This window comes from Capricornis sumatraensis, chromosome 1 (assembly GCF_032405125.1).
Source record: "Capricornis sumatraensis isolate serow.1 chromosome 1, serow.2, whole genome shotgun sequence".
In the NCBI taxonomy this organism is placed as follows: domain Eukaryota; kingdom Metazoa; phylum Chordata; class Mammalia; order Artiodactyla; family Bovidae; genus Capricornis; species Capricornis sumatraensis.
The window spans coordinates 205,922,671-205,944,699 of NC_091069.1; the positions used below are offsets into that span (position 1 = coordinate 205,922,671).

Below are 22,029 nucleotides of genomic sequence, written 5' to 3' on the forward strand. Positions count from 1 at the left end.
TTGTTAGATTTTGTATTCGTGAATTGGCCTACTTGCTATAATTTATTTGGGTCCCCAAAATCAAAACTCAAGTAACCTTCATGATCATTCACAGACATGTCAGTCAGTCAGTCAGTTAGTCAGTTAAGTCACTCAGTGGTGTCTGACTCTTTGTGACTGCATGGACCACAGCACACCAGGCCTCCCTGTCCATCACCAACTCCTGGAGTCTACACAAACTCATGTCCATTGAGTCGGTGATGCCATACAACCATCTCATCTTCTGTCATCCCCTTCTCATCCTGCCCTCAATCTTTCCCAGCATCAGGGTCTTTTCAAATAAGTCAGCTCTTCACATCAGGTGGCCAATATTCAACATCAGTCCTTCCAATGAACACGCAGGCCTGATCTCCTTTAGGATGGACTGGTTGGATCTCCTTGCAGTCCAAGGGACTCTCAAGAGTTTTCTCCAACACCACAGTTCAAAAGCATCAATTCTTCAGTGCTCAGCTCTCTTTACAGTCCAACTCTCACATCCATACGTGACTACTGAGAAAAGCATAGCATTGACTAGACAGACCTTTGTTGGCAAAGTAATGTCTCTGCTTTTTAATATGCTGTCTAGGTTGGTCATAACTTTCCTTCCAAGGAGTAAGCATCTTTTAATTTCATGGCTGCAGTTATCATCTGCAGTGATTTTGGAGCCCCCCAAAATAAAGTCTCTCACTATTTCCACTGTTTCCCATCTATTTGCCATGAAGTGATGGGACCAGATGCCATGATCTTCGTTTTCTGAATGTTGAGCTTTAAGCCAACTTTTTCACTCTCCACTTTCACTTTCATCAAGAGGCTCTTTAGTTCTTCCATAAGGGTGGTGTCATCTGTATATGAGGTTATTGATATTTCTCCCGGCAATCTTGATTCCAGCTTGTGTTTCTTCCAGCCCAGCGTTTCTCATGATGTATTCTACATATAAGTTAAATAAGCAGGGTGACACTATACAGCCTTGATGTACTCCTTTTCCTGTTTGGAACCAGTCTGTTGTTTCATGTCCAGTTCTAACTGTTGCTTCCTGACCTGCATATAGGTTTCTCAGGAGGCAGGTCAGCTGGTCTGATATTCTCATTTCTTTCAGAATTTTCCAGTTTGTTGTGATCCACACAGTCAAAGGCTTTGGCATAGTCAATAAAACAGAAATAGATGTTTTTCTGGAACTCTCTCGCTTTTTCAGTGGTCCAGCGGATGTTGGCAATTTGATCTCTGGTTCCTCTGCTTTTTCTAAAAGCAGCTTGAACATCTGGAAGTTCATAGCTCATGTATTGCTGAAGCCTGGCTTGGAGAATTTTGAGCAGTACTTTACTAGCGTGTGTGATGAGTGCAATTGTGCTGTAGTTTGAGCATTCTTTGGCATTGCCTTTCCTTTGGATTGGAATGAAAACTGACTTTTTCCAGTGTGTCCACTGGTGAGTTTTCCAAATTTGCTGGCATATTGAGTGCAGCACTTTCACAGCATTATCTCTCAGGATTTGAAACAGCTCAACTGGAATTCCATCACCTCCACTAGCTTTGTTCGTAGTGATGCTTCCTAAGGCCCACTTGACTTCACATTCCAGGACATCTGGCTCTACGTGAGTGATCACACCATTGTGATTATCTGGGTCATGAAGATCTTTTTTGTATAGTTCTTCTGTGTATTCTTGCCACCTCTTCTTAATATCTTCTGCTTCTGTTGGGTCCATACCATTTCTATCCTTTATTGAGCCCATCTTTGCATGAAATGTTCCTTTGGTATCTCTAATTTTCTTGAAGAGATCTCTAGTCTTTCCCATTCTATTGTTTCCTCTATTTCTTTGCACTGATCCCTGAGGAAGGCTTTCTTATCGTTCCTTGCTATTCTTTGGAACTCTGCATTCACAGCCATGTACAGAATGTCAAAAAGTTGCAGTCTTTCAGTGTGTCTATTTCATGATGAGATTAAACTTGATGACACCCTTCCTTCTCTTATTTTTTAATTTATTTACTTTAATTGAAGGATAGTTGCTTTACAATGTTGTGTTGGTTTCCTCCATACATCTACATGAATCAGCCATAGTTATACATATGTCTCCTCCCTCTTGACCTTCCCTCCCATCTCCAACCCCATCCCACTGTCTTGGATGTCATAGAGACCAGGTTGAGCTCCCTGTATTATACAGTGACTTCCTATTAGCTATTTATTTTACATACACACTTTGCCTTCTTATTCCAGTTCTTGCGCTATAAAAAGGTATTCTATTTGTGCTCCACTTAATGTAAAGTTTTTGCATTTTGAGCTTTTTTTTTTTTTTTTTTTGGTGATTTTCACTTTTTAAAATGGCTCCCCAAGTGTAGTGTAAAATTATGTCTAAATGCAAGAAGGCTATGCTGTGCCTTTTGGAGAAAATACATGTGTTAGATAAGCTCCATTCAGTTATAAGTTACAGTGCTATTGGCCATGAATTCAATATTAATGAATTAACAATATATATTAAAGTGTCTTTTTATGGAAACAGACATATAACAAAATTACGATTTTACCAGTTGATGAAAATATTGTGACCAGAGGCTCACAGAAACCTAACCGTGTCTTTCCATTAAAGCCATCATTCAGTATCTGCTAATTTTGTGTTTACAGAACATAACCATTAAAGTACATAACTATCATGAATAACCAAAATCAACTTATAAGGTTTCACTGTTTTTGTAATTGTGTGTTCATAGAGGTGACTTCTTGCTCTTGAGTGTTCCCATGATACCATTTTACTGGCAATGCTAAACACTCCTCAGGGATTCATCTATTTTCTCTGAACTACTATATTCATTTCTATTGATGCTATAACAAATTACCACAAACTTAGTAGTATAAAACTCATAACTATATTATTTTACAGTTCTATAGCTCAGAATTCCACAATGGGTTTTCCAGGGCTAACATCAAGCTGTGGTCAAGACGGTCTTCCTTCTGGAGACCCTCTGTTTCCGTGGCTTGTCCAGCTTTTAGAGGTCACCTGCATGCCTTGGTTCACAGTCCTGTGTCACTCTGACCTCTGCATCCACCATCATATCAAATCTCTGACTTTCCTGCTTCCCTCTGCCAATTACAAGGACATCTGTGATTGAGGATGTCAGCTTGCAGATCTGTCAGTTATTTGCTCCGCAGCCCAAATTCACTTCAGTATAACACCATTGTAAGGCAGAAGGTATTTTTTGCATCTTGGAAGAATTGCTGATGAGATTCACCCTTGAGGGTAGCACAAGATAGATCTCTTTCACTGATGTCTTATTTTTGTTCTTGTTTCTAGCCCCCAGAGCCCAGTCAAACTATTTGTATGTCCAGAGAAGAGTTTGTGCAGAGGATGACAGAGATTGTTGGTTGGGGCACAAAGGAAGAATATGGAGAGCTCTTTGATAAAGTGGATGTGGCCCAAGAGGGCTTCATTAATTGGGACAAGCTGACTTCGTTTCTGCTGTTAACACTTTACGAGAAAGATGAACAAGCAAAGGCAACTGTGGTTCCCCAATGGAGAGACCTTGAATTTCTCCCAGTGAAACACAAGGATACCATCCAAAGAGTAATTTTCTTAAAAAGTTCAAGTCGTTATCTGACCATCAGTAAGGAAGGTTCAGTAGGAATCTGGGGAGAGAATTTAAAGCTGCAAGAAACGCTTCCCATCACTTCAGATGCCACCAAGCTAAAGCACCTGTGGGTGACAAGTATGGTTTCTCTGGAAAATGTAAACAAGGTACAGAGGCTGTATAAATAAATTTATTGCTTGTTAAAGGGGGGGAATGATGGGAAAAGACTCCTGATAAATAGCAAGTATAACACTAGCAGTGATAGAGAACTGCATTATTCTTCCATACCTTTAATCTGACCTGGAGGGAACACAAGTCAAGCTAAGTGAATTATTCCGTTTCCCAAAATACTTTGTTGTGTGCTTTTAAAACCGGTGGTGACTCAGATTCTTGGCTCTGTCCCACATGAGGTCAGTACATTACTAGCTGATAAGACCTTTATGCCTCTGTAGTTTTTAACAGTCTGAAAGTATGTACATTTATATGCAGAGTTGAGAGGCTGTATAAGTGCAAGGCACAGATCAGAAAATTTCAGGAAACCGCTTATCTGATTTTGACTGCTGGATTAGTCAGTTTCTTAATTTTGATGGGTAGGACCCATTCAGTCCAGATACCCTCATGTAACCATACCTATAAGGAAGATAACATACTGAAAAGAAAGTCAGTTTCTGAGGAAATAATGCAGCTTAAAGAATCCATATTTTTATTATATTACATTAAACATATGGTAAATTTTACAATGAAAAAATTAAAGTGAACATACAAGCAGAGATAATCCCATTAAGAACCAATGTTCACCCTTAGCCATGTCCAATTCATCTCCCCTTTATACTGAAATCCAAAATTCCAATCATTTAATCTGTAAATACTACAGTATTTCTGAAAAATGTCTCTTTAGCATAACCATAATACCATATCACATTTTACATCAATAACAATAATTCCTTAATATAATGAAATATCCAGTCATGAACATATTTCATTGTCTTATGATTTTTTAATAGTTTGTCATTTGTTTTGATAGTTTGTTTGAGTCAAGATATGAATAAGGTCCAAACATTATGAATGGTTGATACCCCTGTTTTGATCCACACATTTTCCTCCATCTAATTTCTGTTTTGTATTTTGTTGTTGTTGCTATTGCTGTTGTTCAAGAAGCTAGGTGTTTGTCTTTTAGAGTTTCTCACAGTCTAAATTTCTCAGACTATTTGCACGGGGCTGTTTAACATGGCCACTTGCTCTCTGTATTTTCAGTAAATTGGTCCTCAAGTTGAAAGCCTTGATCGTTTGTATATTTTAGAAGAGTTGTTCCTCAGTCACAGGGCACAGAATGCCTGGTTCTTTCTCTTCTTGAGATGTTAACAGATATTATGGATTATTCTTAGATACATCCATTTATCAGGAGTTGCAAGATGGTGATATTCTAATTTCATCATTTCCTTTTTCTTTATAAGCTGGAATACCTCTATAAAATAAAGAAACTCCCCATTATTAGCTACTGTGTAATACAAATTGTTAACAAAAGCAGAATAAATGCCCAGGTCTTTCCTTTTATTTACCAGTATTCAAAATAATTCGCTAGTTTTCTAATGAGATGAAAAATGAGTGCTATATCATTATTGTTACCAATATCATTATAAACTCATGGGTTTAAACAAATTTGATATATCTCAATACACTGAGTTATTATCCTGCCCCCTAAATTATACCATCTTTGGACAATGGAACTAATACAAGTTAACTGGAGTCTTTTCTGATATAACCCTATCTGTCTTTCAAAGCTTCCTCATTTCCTGGTTAGACTAGACGTTCCAGGATCATCTTATATGTTTATTAGAGCAGACCCAGGACCAGCCATTTGAATGGCTCCAAAGAGCCAGATTCTTTCAAGTGGGGAATAGTATGTTCTACTGCCAAGAATCATCAAAAAATAATCATCATGAACATTAGCTTTCTATGTGACAGGCCTTGCTCTGTTAATCATCTCCAGATCACCTTGTTGTTCAGTCGCAAAGTGGTCTCCGACTCTTTGGGACCCCAGGGACTGCAGCTTGTCAGGTTTCCCTGTCCTTCACCATCTCCTGGAGTTCGTTCAAATGAATTTTCATTGATTCCATGATGCCGTCCAACCATCTCATCCTCTGTCACCCCCTTCTCTCTTGTCCTCAGTCTTTCCCAGCATCAGGGTCTTTTCTAATGAGTATACTCTTGGCATCAGGTGGCCAAAGTGTCGGAGCTTCAGCTTCAGTCCTTCTAAAGAATAATCACTTTCGAGGGGATTTATTTCCACTTTAAGAAAGAGAGACTGGGCAAGGAGAGGTTGTGATATGTGCCCCATGTCACACAGGATGCAATCAATGTTGCAAGATTCGTAAACCAAGGCGGCTTGATTTCGGAACCTGTGCTTCAGAATCTTTGCTGTGTCCCTAGTGGCAGTTGACATCATATCCAGTTCTTTCTTGCTTATCTTTCATCCTTATCTGATGTTAATGTTTAGCTGGTGTGGATTAAAAATGTTTCTAGTTTATCCTTTTTTTGGTATGTGTGTGTAGCATTCTGTGCATGCATGTGTACTAAGTTGCTTCAGTCATGTCCTACTTTTTTGCAATCCTGTGGACTTTAGCCTGCCAGGCTCCTCTGTCCCTGGGATTCTCCAGGCAAGAATACTGGTGTGAGTTGCTGTGCCCTCCTCCTGGGAATCTTCCCAACCCAGGGACTGAACCCATATCTCTTACATCTCCTGTATTGACTGGGTTCTTTACCACTAGCACCACCTAGGAAGCCCTTGTAACATTCTGTGTTATCATGTAATGTTTGTGTTGGTATCGGGTAATAACTCTGTTGCACTGTTTCTGCTTTCCAGGACTGATAATTAAATCTTAGCCTTTCCTTTGTTCTTACACAGCTTTAACGTTTATATTTTTTTTTCTTCCTTTTAAAACAGCTTTGTTTAGGTGTGATTATACAAAATCCACTGCATATATTAAAAGTATCCAAGTTGACAGATTTTAATATATGTATATAGCTGTGAAAAATCAATAGTATGATGAAGATAATGAATGCATTTTTTTTACCCTCAGATTTTCCTCGAGTAGTTTTGTAATCCTTCATCCAGCTCCTCCTTTTCTTACTTGTCAAGTAACCACTGGTACGCTTTCTGTCACTATAGACTAGTTTGCCTTTTCTCATCTGTTATGTAATTGCTTTATACGTGTATACACTTTTCTTTTTTGGTCTGGCTTCTTTAACATAATTAGCATAATTATTTTGAGATTCATCTATGCTGTTGGATATATGAGAAATTTATCTTTTATGGTTGTGTAATATTCCATTTTTGATATAGCATATCCTCACCAATACTTGGTATGATCAAGTTTTTATTTTTTTCCTCTTAATTTTAGCCCTTTTAGTAGTTTTGTCGGAGAAGGCAATGGCACCTCACTCCAGTACTCTTGCCTGGAAAACCCCATGGACGGAGGAGCTTGGTTCGCTGCAGTCCATGGGGTTGCGAAGAATTGGACATGACTGAGCAACTTCACTTTCACTTTTCACTTTCATGCATTGGAGAAGGAAATGGCAACCCACTCCAGTGTTCTTGCCTGCAGAATCCTAGGGACAGGGAAGCCTGGTGGGCTGCCGTCTCTGGGGTTGCACAGAGGCGGACACGACTGAAGCAACTTAGCAGTAGGTTTGTATTTTGTCTTATTGAGGTTTGATTTCACTTTTCCCTAATGAATAATAATGTTGAGCATATTTTTATGTGCTTGTTTCCTACCTATATATCCTTTTCAGTGAAGTGTTCAAATTCTTTGACCACTTTTATTGGGTTTATTTTGTTACTATTGAATTTTGAGAATTTTGTATATATTCTATGTGCAATTATGTGATAGATAATTTACAAATATTGTATCCCAGCTTGTGCTTTTTCTTTTCATTCTGTTAACATCCTTTTTGATAATTTCATTTTCAGATTGTCCATTGCTAGTGAATATAAATAGGTTTATAAACATGATCTTATACCCTGCAACTTTGCTGAATTCATTTATTAGTTTTAATTGGTTTTGCTGTTGTTTACTTTTCTTGCCTAATTTCCCTCTAGCATAGCGTTGAATACAAGTGGTGAGATTGAACATCCTTGTTTTATATCTGATCTTAGGGAGAATACATTGTTTTTCACCATCAAATATGATATCAGCTGTATATTTTTTTCTTTCTTGTACAATCTCTTTATCAAATTTCTTTCTATTCCTGATTTGTTGAATATTTTTATCATGAAAATGCTTTGGGCTTTGTAAAATGCTTTTTTGCAGATATCAAGTTGATAATATAGCCTTTCTCCTTTATCCTTCTAATATGGTGTATTACATTAGTTGATATTTGTATGTTATCTAACCTGGCATTCCTGGTATTGGGAATAACATGTATATCAGAAGGATCTCAGATGAACTGAGTAACTCACCAAAATGTCCAAAGCCCTCACCTTAAATACCATCTTTGTTGTTGATGTTGTTTGGTTGCTAAGTCATGTCTGACTCTTTGCAACCCCATGGATTGCAGCATGTCAGACCTCCCTGTCCTTCACTACCTCCCAGAGTTTGCTCAAACTTATACCATTGAGTCGGTGATACCATCCAACCCTCTCATCCTCTGTCAGACCATTCTCCTCCTGTCTTCAGTCTTTCTGAGTATCAGAGTCTTTTCCTATGAGTCAACTCTTCATATCAGGTGGCCAAAGTATTGGAGCTTCAGCCTCAGCATCAGTCCTTCCAATGAATATTCAGGGTTGATTTCCTTTAGAATTGACTGATCACCTTGCAGTCCAGGGGACTCTCAAGAGTCTTTTCCAGCAACACAGTTCAAAAGCATCCACTCTTTGGCACTCAACTCAGCCTTTTTTATGGTCCAACTCACATCTGTATAGTGGAAAAACCATATCTTAGACCATACAGACCTCTGCCAGAAAAGTGTCTAGGTTGCTAAAAATACCATCTTTAGGAAAGACAGGAGAGGGTGTTGGAGTGGTGGTTTGGTATTTAAAAGGGGATAAAGGCAATTTACATGAAGACGGAAAAGTAAATTTTGATGTACAAAGGTTTTCTGGGCCATATAGTGATGCTGGGACCTGGAGTAACTCTGATCTCTAGACCCTGAGTTTCTGCCACCACATACAACTAGCCTGTGGTCTTTGCAGATATCTCTGGTGATACCTCTGTTCTGGTTTTTGTCATTGTTTAGTCGCTCAGTCATGTCTGACTCTGCAACCCCATGGATTGTAGTGTGCCAGGCTTCCCTCTCCTTCATTGTCTCCTGGAGCTTGCTCAAATTCATGTCCATTGAGTCAGTGATGCCATCCAACCATATTATCCTCTGTTGTCTGTTCTCCTCCTGCCCTCAATTTTTCCAACATCAGAGTCTTTTCCTGTCAGTTGGTTCTTCACATCAAGTGGCCAAAGTATTGGAGATTCACCTTCAGCATCAGTCCTTCCAAAAAATATTCAGGATTGATTTCCTTTAGGATTGACTAGTTCGATCTTCTTGCAGCCCAAGGAGCTCTCAAGAGTCTTTTCCAACACTACAGTTCAAAAGCATCAGTTCTTCGGCACTCAGCCTTCTTTGTAGTCCAACTCTCACATCCATGCATGACTACTGTAAAAACCATAATTTTGACTTGTATGGACCTTTGTCAGAAAAGTAATGTCTCTGCTCTTTCATAGCTTTTCTTCCAAGGAGCAAGTGTCTTTTTATTTCATGGCTGCAGTCAACATCTGCAGTGATTTTGGAGCCCAAGAAAATAAAGTCTGTCACTGTTTCCATTTTTTCCCATCCGTTTTCCATGAAGTGATGGGACTGAATGATTTGCATGTCTGCTTTTCATTTCACTAAATCCATCAGAAATGTTTTGTGATTTTATGCTTTGTTACTTTAGATAGCAGTGGCTTTTACAAGCAAAGAGATTTGTTTCTATGATCTACTGTCCAAAGAAGAATTTCCTTGTCAATATAAACTCCAAGGCCTGAAAGGAACACCAATTTGTATGGATTATTGGTATAACCCTCTTGATGCCAATGAGTCAATTCTTTCTTTTGGGGACATAACTGGAAAGGTAAGTGAGGGGAGGATAAGGTTGAACATTATGGATTCAATCATCAAACTATAGCTCAAAATAGAGAGTGGAATGAATGTGATCTCCTAATTGAACTGCTTTATAGATTACAAGGCCACATACCATGGACATGAAAAAAATGGACTCGGTCTTAGTTCCTCTTCTTGCCTATGAAAACCAATCTTCACTGTGGTTTTCCTGCCTAGGTATAGACTCATTTTCTTTATTTAGGAAAAAATATTTCCTAACTTTTTGACCATAGGATGCTTAATCTATTAAATTCCGATGTTAATCAACATATAACATTAAATGTCTAAAGTTATGTCTTACAACTGTTTCATATTGATTATTCAGATTTTTATTCACAAGGTTTCAGGCTTCTCAGTAGTGGACTCTTTGAACATGCTTATTTCCTGTCTCAAGTGACAAAGGAATAGATGCATTAAAGAGAGCAGCACCAAACCTCAGACACTGCATACAGTGATTTCTGTTTTTCCATCAAATTCTGTGACTCTTAAAAATGATTTTTTAATGAATGACATAGACAGAATATGTCTTTGAATGCTGAAACAGTCTAATTTGAACAACTTCATTTCATAATTATGTAAGTTTTTCATCCTTACTGTTTTTAATGACAAATATATCATAAAAGCAAACAAATAAATGCCCTTGGTAATTGCCTTAGCAACCTTGTAGTGTCATACCTTTCAATATAATTCCTGTGACCTTTAAATAATATTAAATAAATGCCTGTTTGTTCAATATCTATTTCTTATTAATCTTAAAAAACATAGAATCTTCTTTCAACAATCACCCTACACTTATTTATTTCTCTTGCAATGTCTCTCTCAAGGTTCAAGTAATTGCTTTCACGACAGCCTTGATTTCCCTTTTTGAGCGTCCTGCTGGTGCATGTGAAGATGAAGAAGCAACAGTGACCATTAACTGGGCAGAGCTGCGCCCTGGACATCACAAATGTTGCTATACATTAGGGCACAAACTTCACCATGGAGACTGGGTCAGACAAGGTACTGAACTTAAACAGCGATGAAAGAAACAGTCACCTTAGCCTTCTACATTTGTATTTTTTCATGAAAATATTTCACATACAGTGTCCAAGTCTAGAAACTAATAATTGATTCCCAGGAGGCTCTGACCTGAACTCTGCTATCCCCTACATGCTAGCAGGAATTACTTCTTTCTTTCTAAAATTTATGCCTCACACAATTAATTCAGATGGACTGTGCAATCAAGAAATCTCAACAGAGAAGAGAAAATGATCACAGAATCCATTTAACTTCACCCCAACTCTGATCCTAACCAATTTTGTCTAGTCACATTTGGGTCTACTTAATAAAAGAATTTAACAAGAGCCCTTAAAACACTCCCTTGCTTTCTTTATTTTCTCATGAGAGGTGTATTAGTTTTACTGTTTTCAAAATGGAATCTTCTTAATTTTCTTTTCTTATTTCTTCTTTTTTTTTTTTTTTTTCTATATAAGGACTGAACTGCTTTGATCTAGAGTACTTGAATGGCAGTTCTCTGTGAGATAGGACTATGTTATAAGACAGTATCTATGGAAGGTCAGGACTTTTTTAAAACCTAGTCAACAATGAGTTTGCTAATTTTGTATTATGCTTAATTTTTATGAAATTTGCATCTGATGGTTTAAGATCCAAATGTGCAGTATCTGCTCTGATATCTGTTTTGGTCCAGACACTAAGACTATGGTATTTTTTTCACTTCAAAACTGTTACATAAACAATATCCACTGAAAAGATCGGATCAGTCTCATTGTTATATTACAGGTATGTTCTTAATGTACTTTGAAGAAGAGATAGTCAAAATGGACCCAACAATTGGCTGGTGTGATGGAACTAACTCTTTAATGCATGACCCACGATAATAATATCCCACATGATGAACTATAAGTTCTGCATTTTTTTCTTCAGTACAAATCATACCATGTCCTTTGTAATTTCTGTGCTGTGTTGTGCTTAGTCGCTCAGTCATGTCTGACTCTTTGTGACCCTATGGATGGTAGCCCACCAGGCTCCTCTGTCCATGGGGATTCTCCAGGCAAGGATAGTGGAGTGGGTTGCCATGCCCTCCTCCTCCAGGGAATCTTCACAACCCAGGAAGCAAATCGAGGTCTCCTGCATTGGAGATTCTTTAACAGCTGAGCTACCTGGGAAGCCCTTTGTACTTTCTACCTACCCTTAATTCTCACATGATATTAATCATGGGTAAACAAAAAATAAAATTTTTGGTCATCAACTATGTGTGACAGGCACAAAATTCTGTGTTATGTTTTCATAACATGGAAACAAGTAAGTACTAGAAAGTAAGAAAGTACTTCAAAGTGATGGAAGGTGTTACAGCTGCTTCCAAACAAGTATTACATTTTCATATATAAACTAAAGACTTAATATTTTTTTGTGCTTTAAAACTGTCTTAGGCATTGGTGGCAATAGAACAAAGATAAATTATAAAGTTATCTCAAAAAACTTAATATACAAATAAGAATGAAAGAATAACATAAGATAACTTGTTTAAACATTGTACAGTGGTACTGAAAATTAGCTACTAAGTCATATAAACAAGCTTTTGACTCTTTTGGAATTTGTAAGCAGGAAAAGACATGAGGAAAAGCTTCAGGGGAGAGTGGTGGTAGTTGAAGGATGAATGAGGGGAGAGGAAGAGAGCACAGTGAACATGAGTAAATATAGGCAAGCAGGCATAGTAATGGCAGCAGAGATGGACATGAATAGATTAGAAATGGAGTATTAAGAAAAATAACAATGCCAAGGTCTAACAGGAATGTCTATTGGAAGATCTTGACAACCAGACCAAGTTCACATTTAACAGAAAAATGAAACAGTGACTCACTGAAGGTTTTTGAGGAAATCTGTGAAGACTTGATATAGATAGCGTTTAGGAAAAGTTTATTTAATAGTTCTGTCCTGCACAGATTGGAGGACAGAGAAAGAAACTGCAATCAAATTGGCTAGTTGGTCGTGAGAAAATGGAAATGATAAAGCAAGGAGAGAAACAAGCAGCCTTTTGAAATGGGATCTTCAGAACTCAAGGTCTGAAATGTGGCGTGATGAACAATATTAGAGTATCTTATAATGACTTATAACGACTTCAATTCCCAAGGAATTACCACTGCACCACCTGGGGAACCCATGCTTTAGTTGAGTTGGATTCTATTACGGTGCCTTCAAATTCCTAGATCTTTTGGTCTTGAGAGATTGCAGAGTGGTTTCAAAGGTGAGTGAGGCTGCCTCTGTGGTTCAGGTGAGCCAGCATGCCCCGGCCTAATGCCTTGGTGGGGGAAGCCTGGCAGAGACCTGGTGTAGGCTGTATCCAGTAGAGCCACCTTAGACAGCTGTGGCATGGGTGGGGCCACTGCCACAGCACGGACAGTAACTTTGAGGGTGACATTGCTATCCCAGTGGTTCTGGAAGGCAGATAACCAGACCAAGAGGGCTATTCTTGATCCATAATGTTTAATGGAGTTTTCCTTGTTAGGTTTTGTATTTACTTGAGACCTATCACTTCCTTTTTCCTCTCTTTTGGAATAGAAATACTTATCACATACCTGTTCTACTACCTTATTTTGGAAGAATAGAACTTACTTGGTTCCACAAGTTCATAGCTTGGAGACGGATTTGCCTCAGGATCGTTTGATTGTATCCTGAGTCCTACCCAAGTCTGATTTAGATATTTAGATGAGATTTGAACTTAAGACTTTAATATTGCTGTTGGAATGAGTTAAGACTTTCAGGACTGTTGAGATGTATTTTAATGTGATAAGGACATGAATTGGGGGAGAGGGCTAGGGGAAGAATGTATGGACTGGAGTTTTGTGTCCCCTCCCCCCAAATTCATATGTTGAAGTCCTAATCCCAGTCCTCCCTCCTTATGATTGTGCCTTTGGGAGATGATTAAGTCATGAGGGTGTGGCTCTCACGAATAAGATTTGTTGTTTTTCAGTCACTAAGTCATGTCCAGCTCTTGCGACCCCATGGCTCCTGTGTCCATGGGATTCTCCAGACAAGAATACTGGAGTGCGTTGCCATTGCCTGCTCCAAGGTATATTCCTGACCCAGGAATCGATCCTGTGTGTCCTCCACTGGCAGGTGGGACAGGTGTCCTTTACTGCTGAGGAACCAGGACAGCCCCATGAATAGGATTAGTGCCCTTACAAAAGAGAGCCCAGAGGATTCTCTCACTTCTTCCCCGTGTGAGGGCCCAGTGAGAAGAGGGCGTCTGTGAACTAAAAAGTGGACCCTAACCAGGCACCGAATCTGTCAGGACCTTTGTCCTGGATGTCCTAGCTTCCCGAACTGTGGGAGATAAACTTTGCTGTTTACATTAGTAGGTCTCTACATTTTCTTGTAGCAGCCTGGAGTAAGACTCTGGGCGAATATTATTAAAATATTTCAAAAGAAGAGAGAAACCAAGAGAAATCTTGCTAAATATTGGTAGGCTTCTTTTTTTAAGAGGGATAATTTATGGTAAAAAGAAAAAGGTCAAAGTGAGAAAAATACATTTACCAATAGTGTGTAGTGAAAAGTGAAAGTGAAGTTGCTCAGTCGTGTCCGACTCTTAGCAACCCCTTGGACTGCAGCCTTCCAGGCTCCTCCAGCCATGGGATTTTCCAGGCAAGAGTACCGGAGTGGGGTTTAATACTCTGCAAACGGCTGTTGCGGAAAATGTTGTAGAAGAGACGATAACTGAAAAAGAAGAAAGTAGAGTGTGTGGAAAGGTGAAGTATCTATATAAGAGTCTCTCCTTTCAAAGTAGGGATTTGAAGCTCAGGTACCTCTGAAAGGGGATCCGCTTCAGTTTAAGGCAATGGATGACTGCCTTTCCCCAGGTTTAATCACTGGGACTTGAAGTTTAACTACAACTGTTTCTTGGCTTCTTTGTAACTCAGGTGTTTCAGTATGAGACGAAGGAAGGAAGGCTGAAATGAGGAGGCAGCAAAAAAGAGGAAAGCAGGCTGGAATCAAACACAGGACGTAGTAGCAATTACGTGCCTTGGTCTGCTAGCCTTGCTCTGTCAGGAGCAAGCAAAGACTGATTGCTTTCAAGTGAGGCTTTTTTTGACCCCAGCAACATGAACTGATATTCTTAGACCTCCTCGAGGAATATTTTTACTGATTTCTGTCTCAGTGTGAGGAGGGAATATACAACAGACAAAAGAAGCTAATACATGGGCAAGCTTGGTAATACTATTTCACTGAAGCTAAGATAAAAGTATCTTTAAAACTGAAATATAAGAAATACTCACTTTCAGACATAAGGATATTAGCTTACTGCTTTAAGATAAGGTTCAGGTTTATTTAAACTTTGAAGGAGAAAATGCTTTCATCTTGTCTGAGTGGTTCTGTGTTGGATCTTAATGGAAAAATAATTACCTTCTGAAATGTAAAGTAAGTGCAGAGTAAGTATAGGGATTTTGAGCAATAGTGGCAAAACATAAACGTCTTGAACCTCAGAGAATTTTCTCTGTCTTATTTGATCATAAAGAATTGCCTTTTCATATAGATAGTATCATTGGAAACCTTGAAACCCACAGACTGGAAGTTCAGCTGTGGAAAAAGTGAATACTAAATTGCTTACAATAACTATGATTGATTTTCTTTATTATGTTGGAAGGTGTTTTGCCCTCTTTGTTTGACCATGGCTATGAGAAGGTACAAAACAGTGTGAACTGATAAAATCACTAATTGCTGAGCTGATTGTTGAGCTGATTAATGAAAGGATGCCAGAGAATTTAGAATACAGAAAGCAGAGTGTTTTCTTAGAGAGCCTTTCTAATTGATGGGGACTAAGTCTGGAAGAGAAGACAGATTTAGTGTCTTGCCTGTGTGTTTTTCCATTTCCCTACATCTACGTCAGTCCTCCAGACAAAAACGGTGCACCACAGGGTCAGCTGGAACGTGCTGCCCTTCTGGGCAGTGCTCTTGCTGAGTTTAAAGCAGTTGAAATCAGCTTTGAGAGACTGGCCAATGTTTGCAATAAAAGATCTCTTCCTGTAGATTGTCCCATAGTGTGGCAGAAGGGTAAGATCCATTGTAAGTCTAGTCTAGTATTTTGAAAATTCATTAAAAGAATGGCATTATTATTTTTAATATGCCTACCAGGGCTGAGTTAGATTTAAAAAAAAAATATAATAGCTAGCTTTATTCTTTCTTATCTTTCCTCTTTGAAATGGTAGTTATTCAGAATGTAGAGAGACCCAGGATGGTCTCAGAGAATGGGACTACTACAACTTTAAAATCAGGAATACAACTGAAAATAAACTCCCTCAGACAAGAGACCTTCCCTGATAGCTCAGTTGGTAAAGAATCTGTCTGCAATGCCGGAGAATCTGGTTCAATTCCTGGGTCGGGAAGATTTGCTGGAGAAGGGAGAGGCTACCCACTCCAATATTCTTGGGTTTCCCTTGTGGCTCAGCTAGTAAAGAATGTGCCTGCAATGTGGGAGACCTGGGTTTGATCCCTGGATTGGGAAGATCCCCTGGAGAAGGGAATGGCTACCCACTCCAGTATTCTGGCCTGGAGAATCCCATGGACTGTACAGTCCATGGGGTCACAAAGAGTTGGACACGACTGAGAGACTTTCACTTTCACTTCACTTTCAGACCAGAGACCATCAAAGAAAGTTCCAGGTAGGGAGTTTTCCTAGTCATATGACTCATAAAGTGAAAACCTGAAAAATGATAATAAGAATTCTTAGTTAGAAATGGCCCAATTTTCTACCCTGCTATAGTTCATGAGATCACAAAGCGTTGAACATGACTGAGGGATTAAACTGAACTGGTAGCTTCCATCTGTTGGCAGATGATAAAAAAGGGCCTCATTCTAACTTTGGAAAAAGCAATGGCACCCCACTCCAGTACTCTTGCCTGGAAAATCCCATGGACGGAGGAGCCTGGTGGGATACAGTCCATGGGGTCTCGAAGAGTCGGACATGACTGAGTGACTTCACTTTCACTTTTCACTTTCATGCACTGGAGAAGGAAATGGCAACCCACTCCAGTGTTCTTGCCTGGAGAATCCCAGGGACAGAGGAGCCTGGTGGACTGCCATCTCTGGGGTCTCACAGAGTCGGACACGACTGAAGCAACTTAGCAGCAGCAGCAGCATTCTAACTTAATCTAAGTGCACTTAATAGCATTACTTACTGAGTTTTTAGGTATCACTTTTCATTTTCAAATCACTTTTTCCACATAAACTAACTGGTATTACACAGTTATTTTGATAGCAACACATGGGTGAGGCTCTATGGTGGCAGCTTCCCTTAATGCCTTTTTTATGAATAAAGGGCAAGACAGAGGAACAGTTGAAAGTTAGCATCTTAAGGAATGGACAGATATGATCAAATTGTCTTTTTTTATCCCTCAGCATATCATCTAAAAGTAATTTTAAATATTTTGCTGCTTTTCTTCCAAGGAGCAAACATCTTTTAATTTTGTGGAAAAGAAAGATGCAGTGGTACAAATGAAAAGCTCACAGCCAATCAGGATGGCACTCAGTCTCATCTCTGTCCTCAATTAGCCACATGACCTAGGGTGATATGGCTTTTGGACTATTTCCTCATCAGTAAATTTGTGATATCTACCCACTAAAGATGATTGCAAGATAAGGGCATGGTTTAATACCTGGTATCAGTTCAGTTCAGTTCAATTCAGTCACTCAGTTGTGTCCGACTGTTTGCGAACCCCCATGAATTGCAGCACGCCAGCCCTCCCTGTCCATCACCAACTCCCGGAAATACCTGGTATGGAAGGGATTAAAAAACATTACTCTAATAATACTTTTAAGTAATCCATAGATTGAGGGAGATTACATGATAGGGGATGAACAAGAAACAACAGTCCAGGTGAATTCTGGGCTGAGTGGAGAAGTAGACCATTTTGGCCCTCAGCAGTCCTTTAGTCGGAGAAGGCAATGGCACCCCACTCCAGTACTCTTGCCTGGAAAATCCCATGGATGGAGGGAGCCTGGTAGGCTGCAGTCCATGGGGTCTCTAGGAGTCAGACACGACTGAGAGACTTCACTTTCACTTTTCACTTTCATGCCTTGGAAAAGGAAATAGCAACCCACTCCAGTGTTCTTGCCTGGAGAATCCCAGGGACGGGGGAGCCTGGTGGGCTGCTGTCTCTGGGGTCACACAGAGTCGGACACGACTGAAGCGACTTAGCAGCAGCAGCAGCAGCAGCAGCAGCAGCAGCAGCAGCAGCAGCAGCAGCAGCAGCAGTCCTTTTGTGTTTCACAACGTTTCACAGCACATTGTTTGGTGAATTATTCTTCTGCCTGGAGCTCTGTGAGGTCTCTTTTCTAAAAGTCTCCTTTGCATTATCAGAGCCCCTTCTTTTTTCCTTAGAAATTGTGTTCTGATTGGCATTGACTAGTAGAAACTTGGCATCAAAACTCAGTTAAACTCATTTACTTTAAGAAGTAGAAACTAAAAAGAGAAGCCCAAACTCAGGTTCAGCTGCTCACCAATTGAAAGTCAATACTTGAGAGACAAGCGCTGGCAGGAAAAGAAGTGCCTTATTCAGGAAGCCTGCATCCTGGGGTAGAAGGTAGACTTGTGTTCCAGAACCAACTCCAAAGATTCTGCTTGGCCTTAGAAGATTTAAAGGGAAAAAGGAGCCATAATCTCATTTAATCATTGAGATAAGGAGTCAGATTCATCACTATCTCCCACTGCGTGCAGACTCGTGGACTCCTTGTGATCTTTCTTTAGATGCTGTCTTGTTCACATAGGGAGCTTGAGGGATTATGGAAGGGGAAGCTGGGGAAAAGATCTAGTTCGCTGTTAATTACTTACCCTTCATTTCTATTTCTTTGATCTAAGAAAAAAATCAACAGATTAGACAAGGCACTGTGTGATCAAAGGATTTGGAAGGTGTGCTTGACCAGGAGATGAGTAGACCATGGGAAAGCCTGGTTTAAAGGTTAGTTACAATATAGCTTTTCTAAAGTGACAAGACAAAAGGAGCCTCCTGCAGAGAGTGGCTTCCTGCAAAGAGCTATTTCCTGCCAAGAGATGCTTACATGGGCATTGATTAACACAAAGCATATGCATCATTAGTAATAGGAACTTTAAGAATCATTTGAGAAAGCAGGTGAAAGTTTTGCAATCCCAAATTACCTTGTTGCTGGAGATTTCTCATGTGATTTCTTCTGATCTATTATTGTTGGGCTTCGTGAATAGAGGTGGAGAGGTTGGGAAGGTTCCTCAAATCCTGATATTTTATACAAACTTTTGTGTGTACACATCTTTTTGATGGAGAGGGTCTACAGCTTTCATCAGATTGCCAAAGGAACATTTGATCTCCCAAATTTTGAGAAAATGAAAGTGTTAGTTGCCCAGTTGTGTCCAACTCTGCAATCCTATGGATCGTAGCCCGCCAGGCTCATCTGTCCACGGGATTCTCCAGGTAGGAATACTGGAATGTATAGACATTCCCTTCTCCAGGGGATCTTTCCAATCTAGGGATTGAACCTGGGTCTCCTGCATTGCAGGTGAATTCTTTACTGTCTGAGCCACCAGGGAATGGTTTAATTCTCCAGAGTATAGGAGAGCCTTGCTCTTAGTAATGTATTCTAGTGTCTTGCTACTCAAAGTGTGATCATCACCAAACAGCATCACCAGCCACAACTGGGGATTGTTAGAAATGCAGCATCTTAGATTTTGTGAATGAATAGCTGCATTTTAACGCCAGTTTCTAGGTGACTGTTTTGCTTATTACAATATGAGAAGCCCTGTTCCAGTGGTCAAGAGATCAGGTCTGAATTTGTACTCTGGCTCTGCCAAACGTGAGTTGTCCTGAGCTTGGATCTTTAATATTGTATGCTATATAACATTAAACCAAACTCAGAGTCTAAATGCTTGGGCTCCAGTCCAGAGATTGACAACAATCAGTTGTTGACTTTTGCCAAATCCTTGAATCTGCACAGGTGTCTGTTTCTTAGTCTATAAAATAAAGAAGTAGATAAGTCCTCTTTCAGTTCTGAATTCTGGAGTTTACCTTTTGTTTCCCACCCATGTGTTTTGTTACCGCTCAGACCGTAAAGAAATGCAATGCGGGAGACCTGGGTTGGATTCCTGGGTTGGGAAGATGTCCTGGAGGAGGGCGTGGCAACCCCCTCCAGTATTCTTGCCTGGAGAATCCCATGGACAGAGTAGCCTGGCAGGCTACATTCCATGGGGTTGCAAAGAGTCGAACATGACTGAAGCAACTTAGCACGCGCAAAGCCCAACCATGTTCAGACATATATTTTATAGTGAAATAGCTATGAAATATGTTAAATTAAGCTATTCACCTGTCAATTGCAGTTGTTGTTTTAGCCGCTAAGTTGTGTCTGACTGAGTTAGCTCTTCCCGTTTAGTTTATTGTGTATTATATTGTGTATTATATTAAGTGTGTGATGCATATTAAGTGTATTATTAAGTGTATTGAGCTACAGTTCTGCCTCTCAGAATCCTTGCTTTTACTAATTTGGAAATATATATATTCATATATATGTATACATACATTTAGATAAAGCAAATTAAATTCTTCCAACCAAAATTAGTCCAGTTCAGTCACTCAGTCATGTCCGACTCTTTGTGACCCCATGAATCGCAGCACGCCAGGCCTCCCTGTCCATCACCAACTCCAGGAGTTCACCCAGACTCACGTCCATTGAGTCAGTGATGCCATCCAGCCATCTCATCCTCTGTCGTCCCCTTCTCCCCCTCCCCCCAATCCCTCCCAGCATCAGAGTCTTTTCCAGTGAGTCAACTCTTCGCATGAGGTGGCCGAAGTACTGGAGTTTCAGCTTTAGCATCATTCCTTCCAAAGAAATCCCAGGGCTGATCTCCTTCAGAATGGACTGATTGGATCTCCTTGCAGTCCAAGGGACTCTCAAGAGTCTTCTCCAACACCACAGTTCAAAAGCATCAATTCTTCAGCGCTCAGCCTTCTTCACAGTCCAACTCTCACATCCATACATGACAACAGGAAAAACCATAGCCTTGACTAGACAGACCTTAGTCGGCAAAATAATGTCTCTGCTTTTGAATATGCTATCTAGGTTGGTCATAACTTTTCTTCCAAGGAGTAAACGTCTTTTAATTTCATGGCTGCAATCACCATCTGCAGTGATTTTGGAGCCCCCCAAAATAAAGTCTGACACTGTTTCCACTGTTTCCCCATCTATTTCCCATGAAGTGATGGGATCAGATGCCATGATCTTCATTTTCTGAATGTTGAGCTTTAAGCCAACTTTTTCACTCTCCTCTTTCACTTTCATCAAGAGGGTTTTTAGTTCCTCTTCACTTTCTGCCATAAGGGTGGTGTCATCAACCAGAATAGTAAGACTGTTTCCAAGTTAGTTACTAGTAAGTTAGCTTGCCATTTCCAGCAGAGCCAACAATACAAATACTGTGGCTATCACGTGGAGAAAGAACTTTTAAAATAATCTTAAAATGAGAGCGGACATAAGACTCCTGTGTTACAGGAAAAAGGACTTCATTATTCACAGCACAGCAACCCCCATCAGTATCAGCATATTCATGTCAGTTCCCCTTGACAATCAGGTCTCACAGAGGCAAAGCAGAGAGTTGCAGATGAATGCCTGCACAGTGGGTCATGTTACAGGAAAAGAACCCTGAGCTTATAGAATCTGAATCTTCTGCAGTGGGCAGGATGCATGCTGTCTTTGGCTCCAGAGTTATTTTTGGTAGTAAATTTGTCTATCGTTTGCTACAGAAAAAGAGGCAGTCTCATATTCTAAGGTGTTTTCTATGCAAACACTCTTGACAAGATAGTGAGGAACAGAGTGCAGTCAAGGATTAGTTTAATAAGAAGTGTAAGATTTCTAGCGATCCCTGAGAATTGTATTACAAGAATGTTAGCTGTTAATGCTGGATTAATAAACATTTTCAAGAAACATTTTCAGAAACATTTTCAAGAGCCATTCTATTAAAACAACTTGTCTCAAGCTGTACGAAGTTACATCTCTCTTTGTGTGAGGCAGAAATTTGGGTTTGAGGTCAAATTGGACATCTTTCACCTTGGGGCACAAATATATTGTCTCAGCCAAATGGGAAAGAAAACTGTCATCTAACCATGGAGGGCATAATGGTGAGAAGTTTGTGGCAGAGCAGCTGTGTCTTTTGGAGCATGTGAGTCTATAGGAACTCACAGGTCTTTCTGACAAAAGACAACAGAATCATTTTTCTTGCTTGTGGGGTTTTGCTGCTCATCTAGTGTATTCTTGCCTGGACAATCCCATGGGCAGCAAAGCCTGGCGGGCTGCAGTCTATGGGGTCGCAGAGTC

At 39.8% G+C, this 22,029-nt stretch overlaps 1 protein-coding gene across 1 annotated transcript in view; it reads left to right on the forward strand.

The window, feature by feature from the left end:
• Window positions 1-22,029, forward strand: part of WDR49 (WD repeat domain 49) — a 159,592-nt gene that overhangs the window by 27,760 nt on the left and 109,803 nt on the right. Inside the window, exons 2-4 of the mRNA XM_068968895.1 lie at window positions 3,300-3,740; window positions 9,500-9,676; window positions 10,530-10,704. Of these exons, the coding sequence (XP_068824996.1) occupies window positions 3,300-3,740; window positions 9,500-9,676; window positions 10,530-10,704 (793 nt within the window). The remainder of the gene's footprint in view (window positions 1-3,299; window positions 3,741-9,499; window positions 9,677-10,529; window positions 10,705-22,029) is intronic.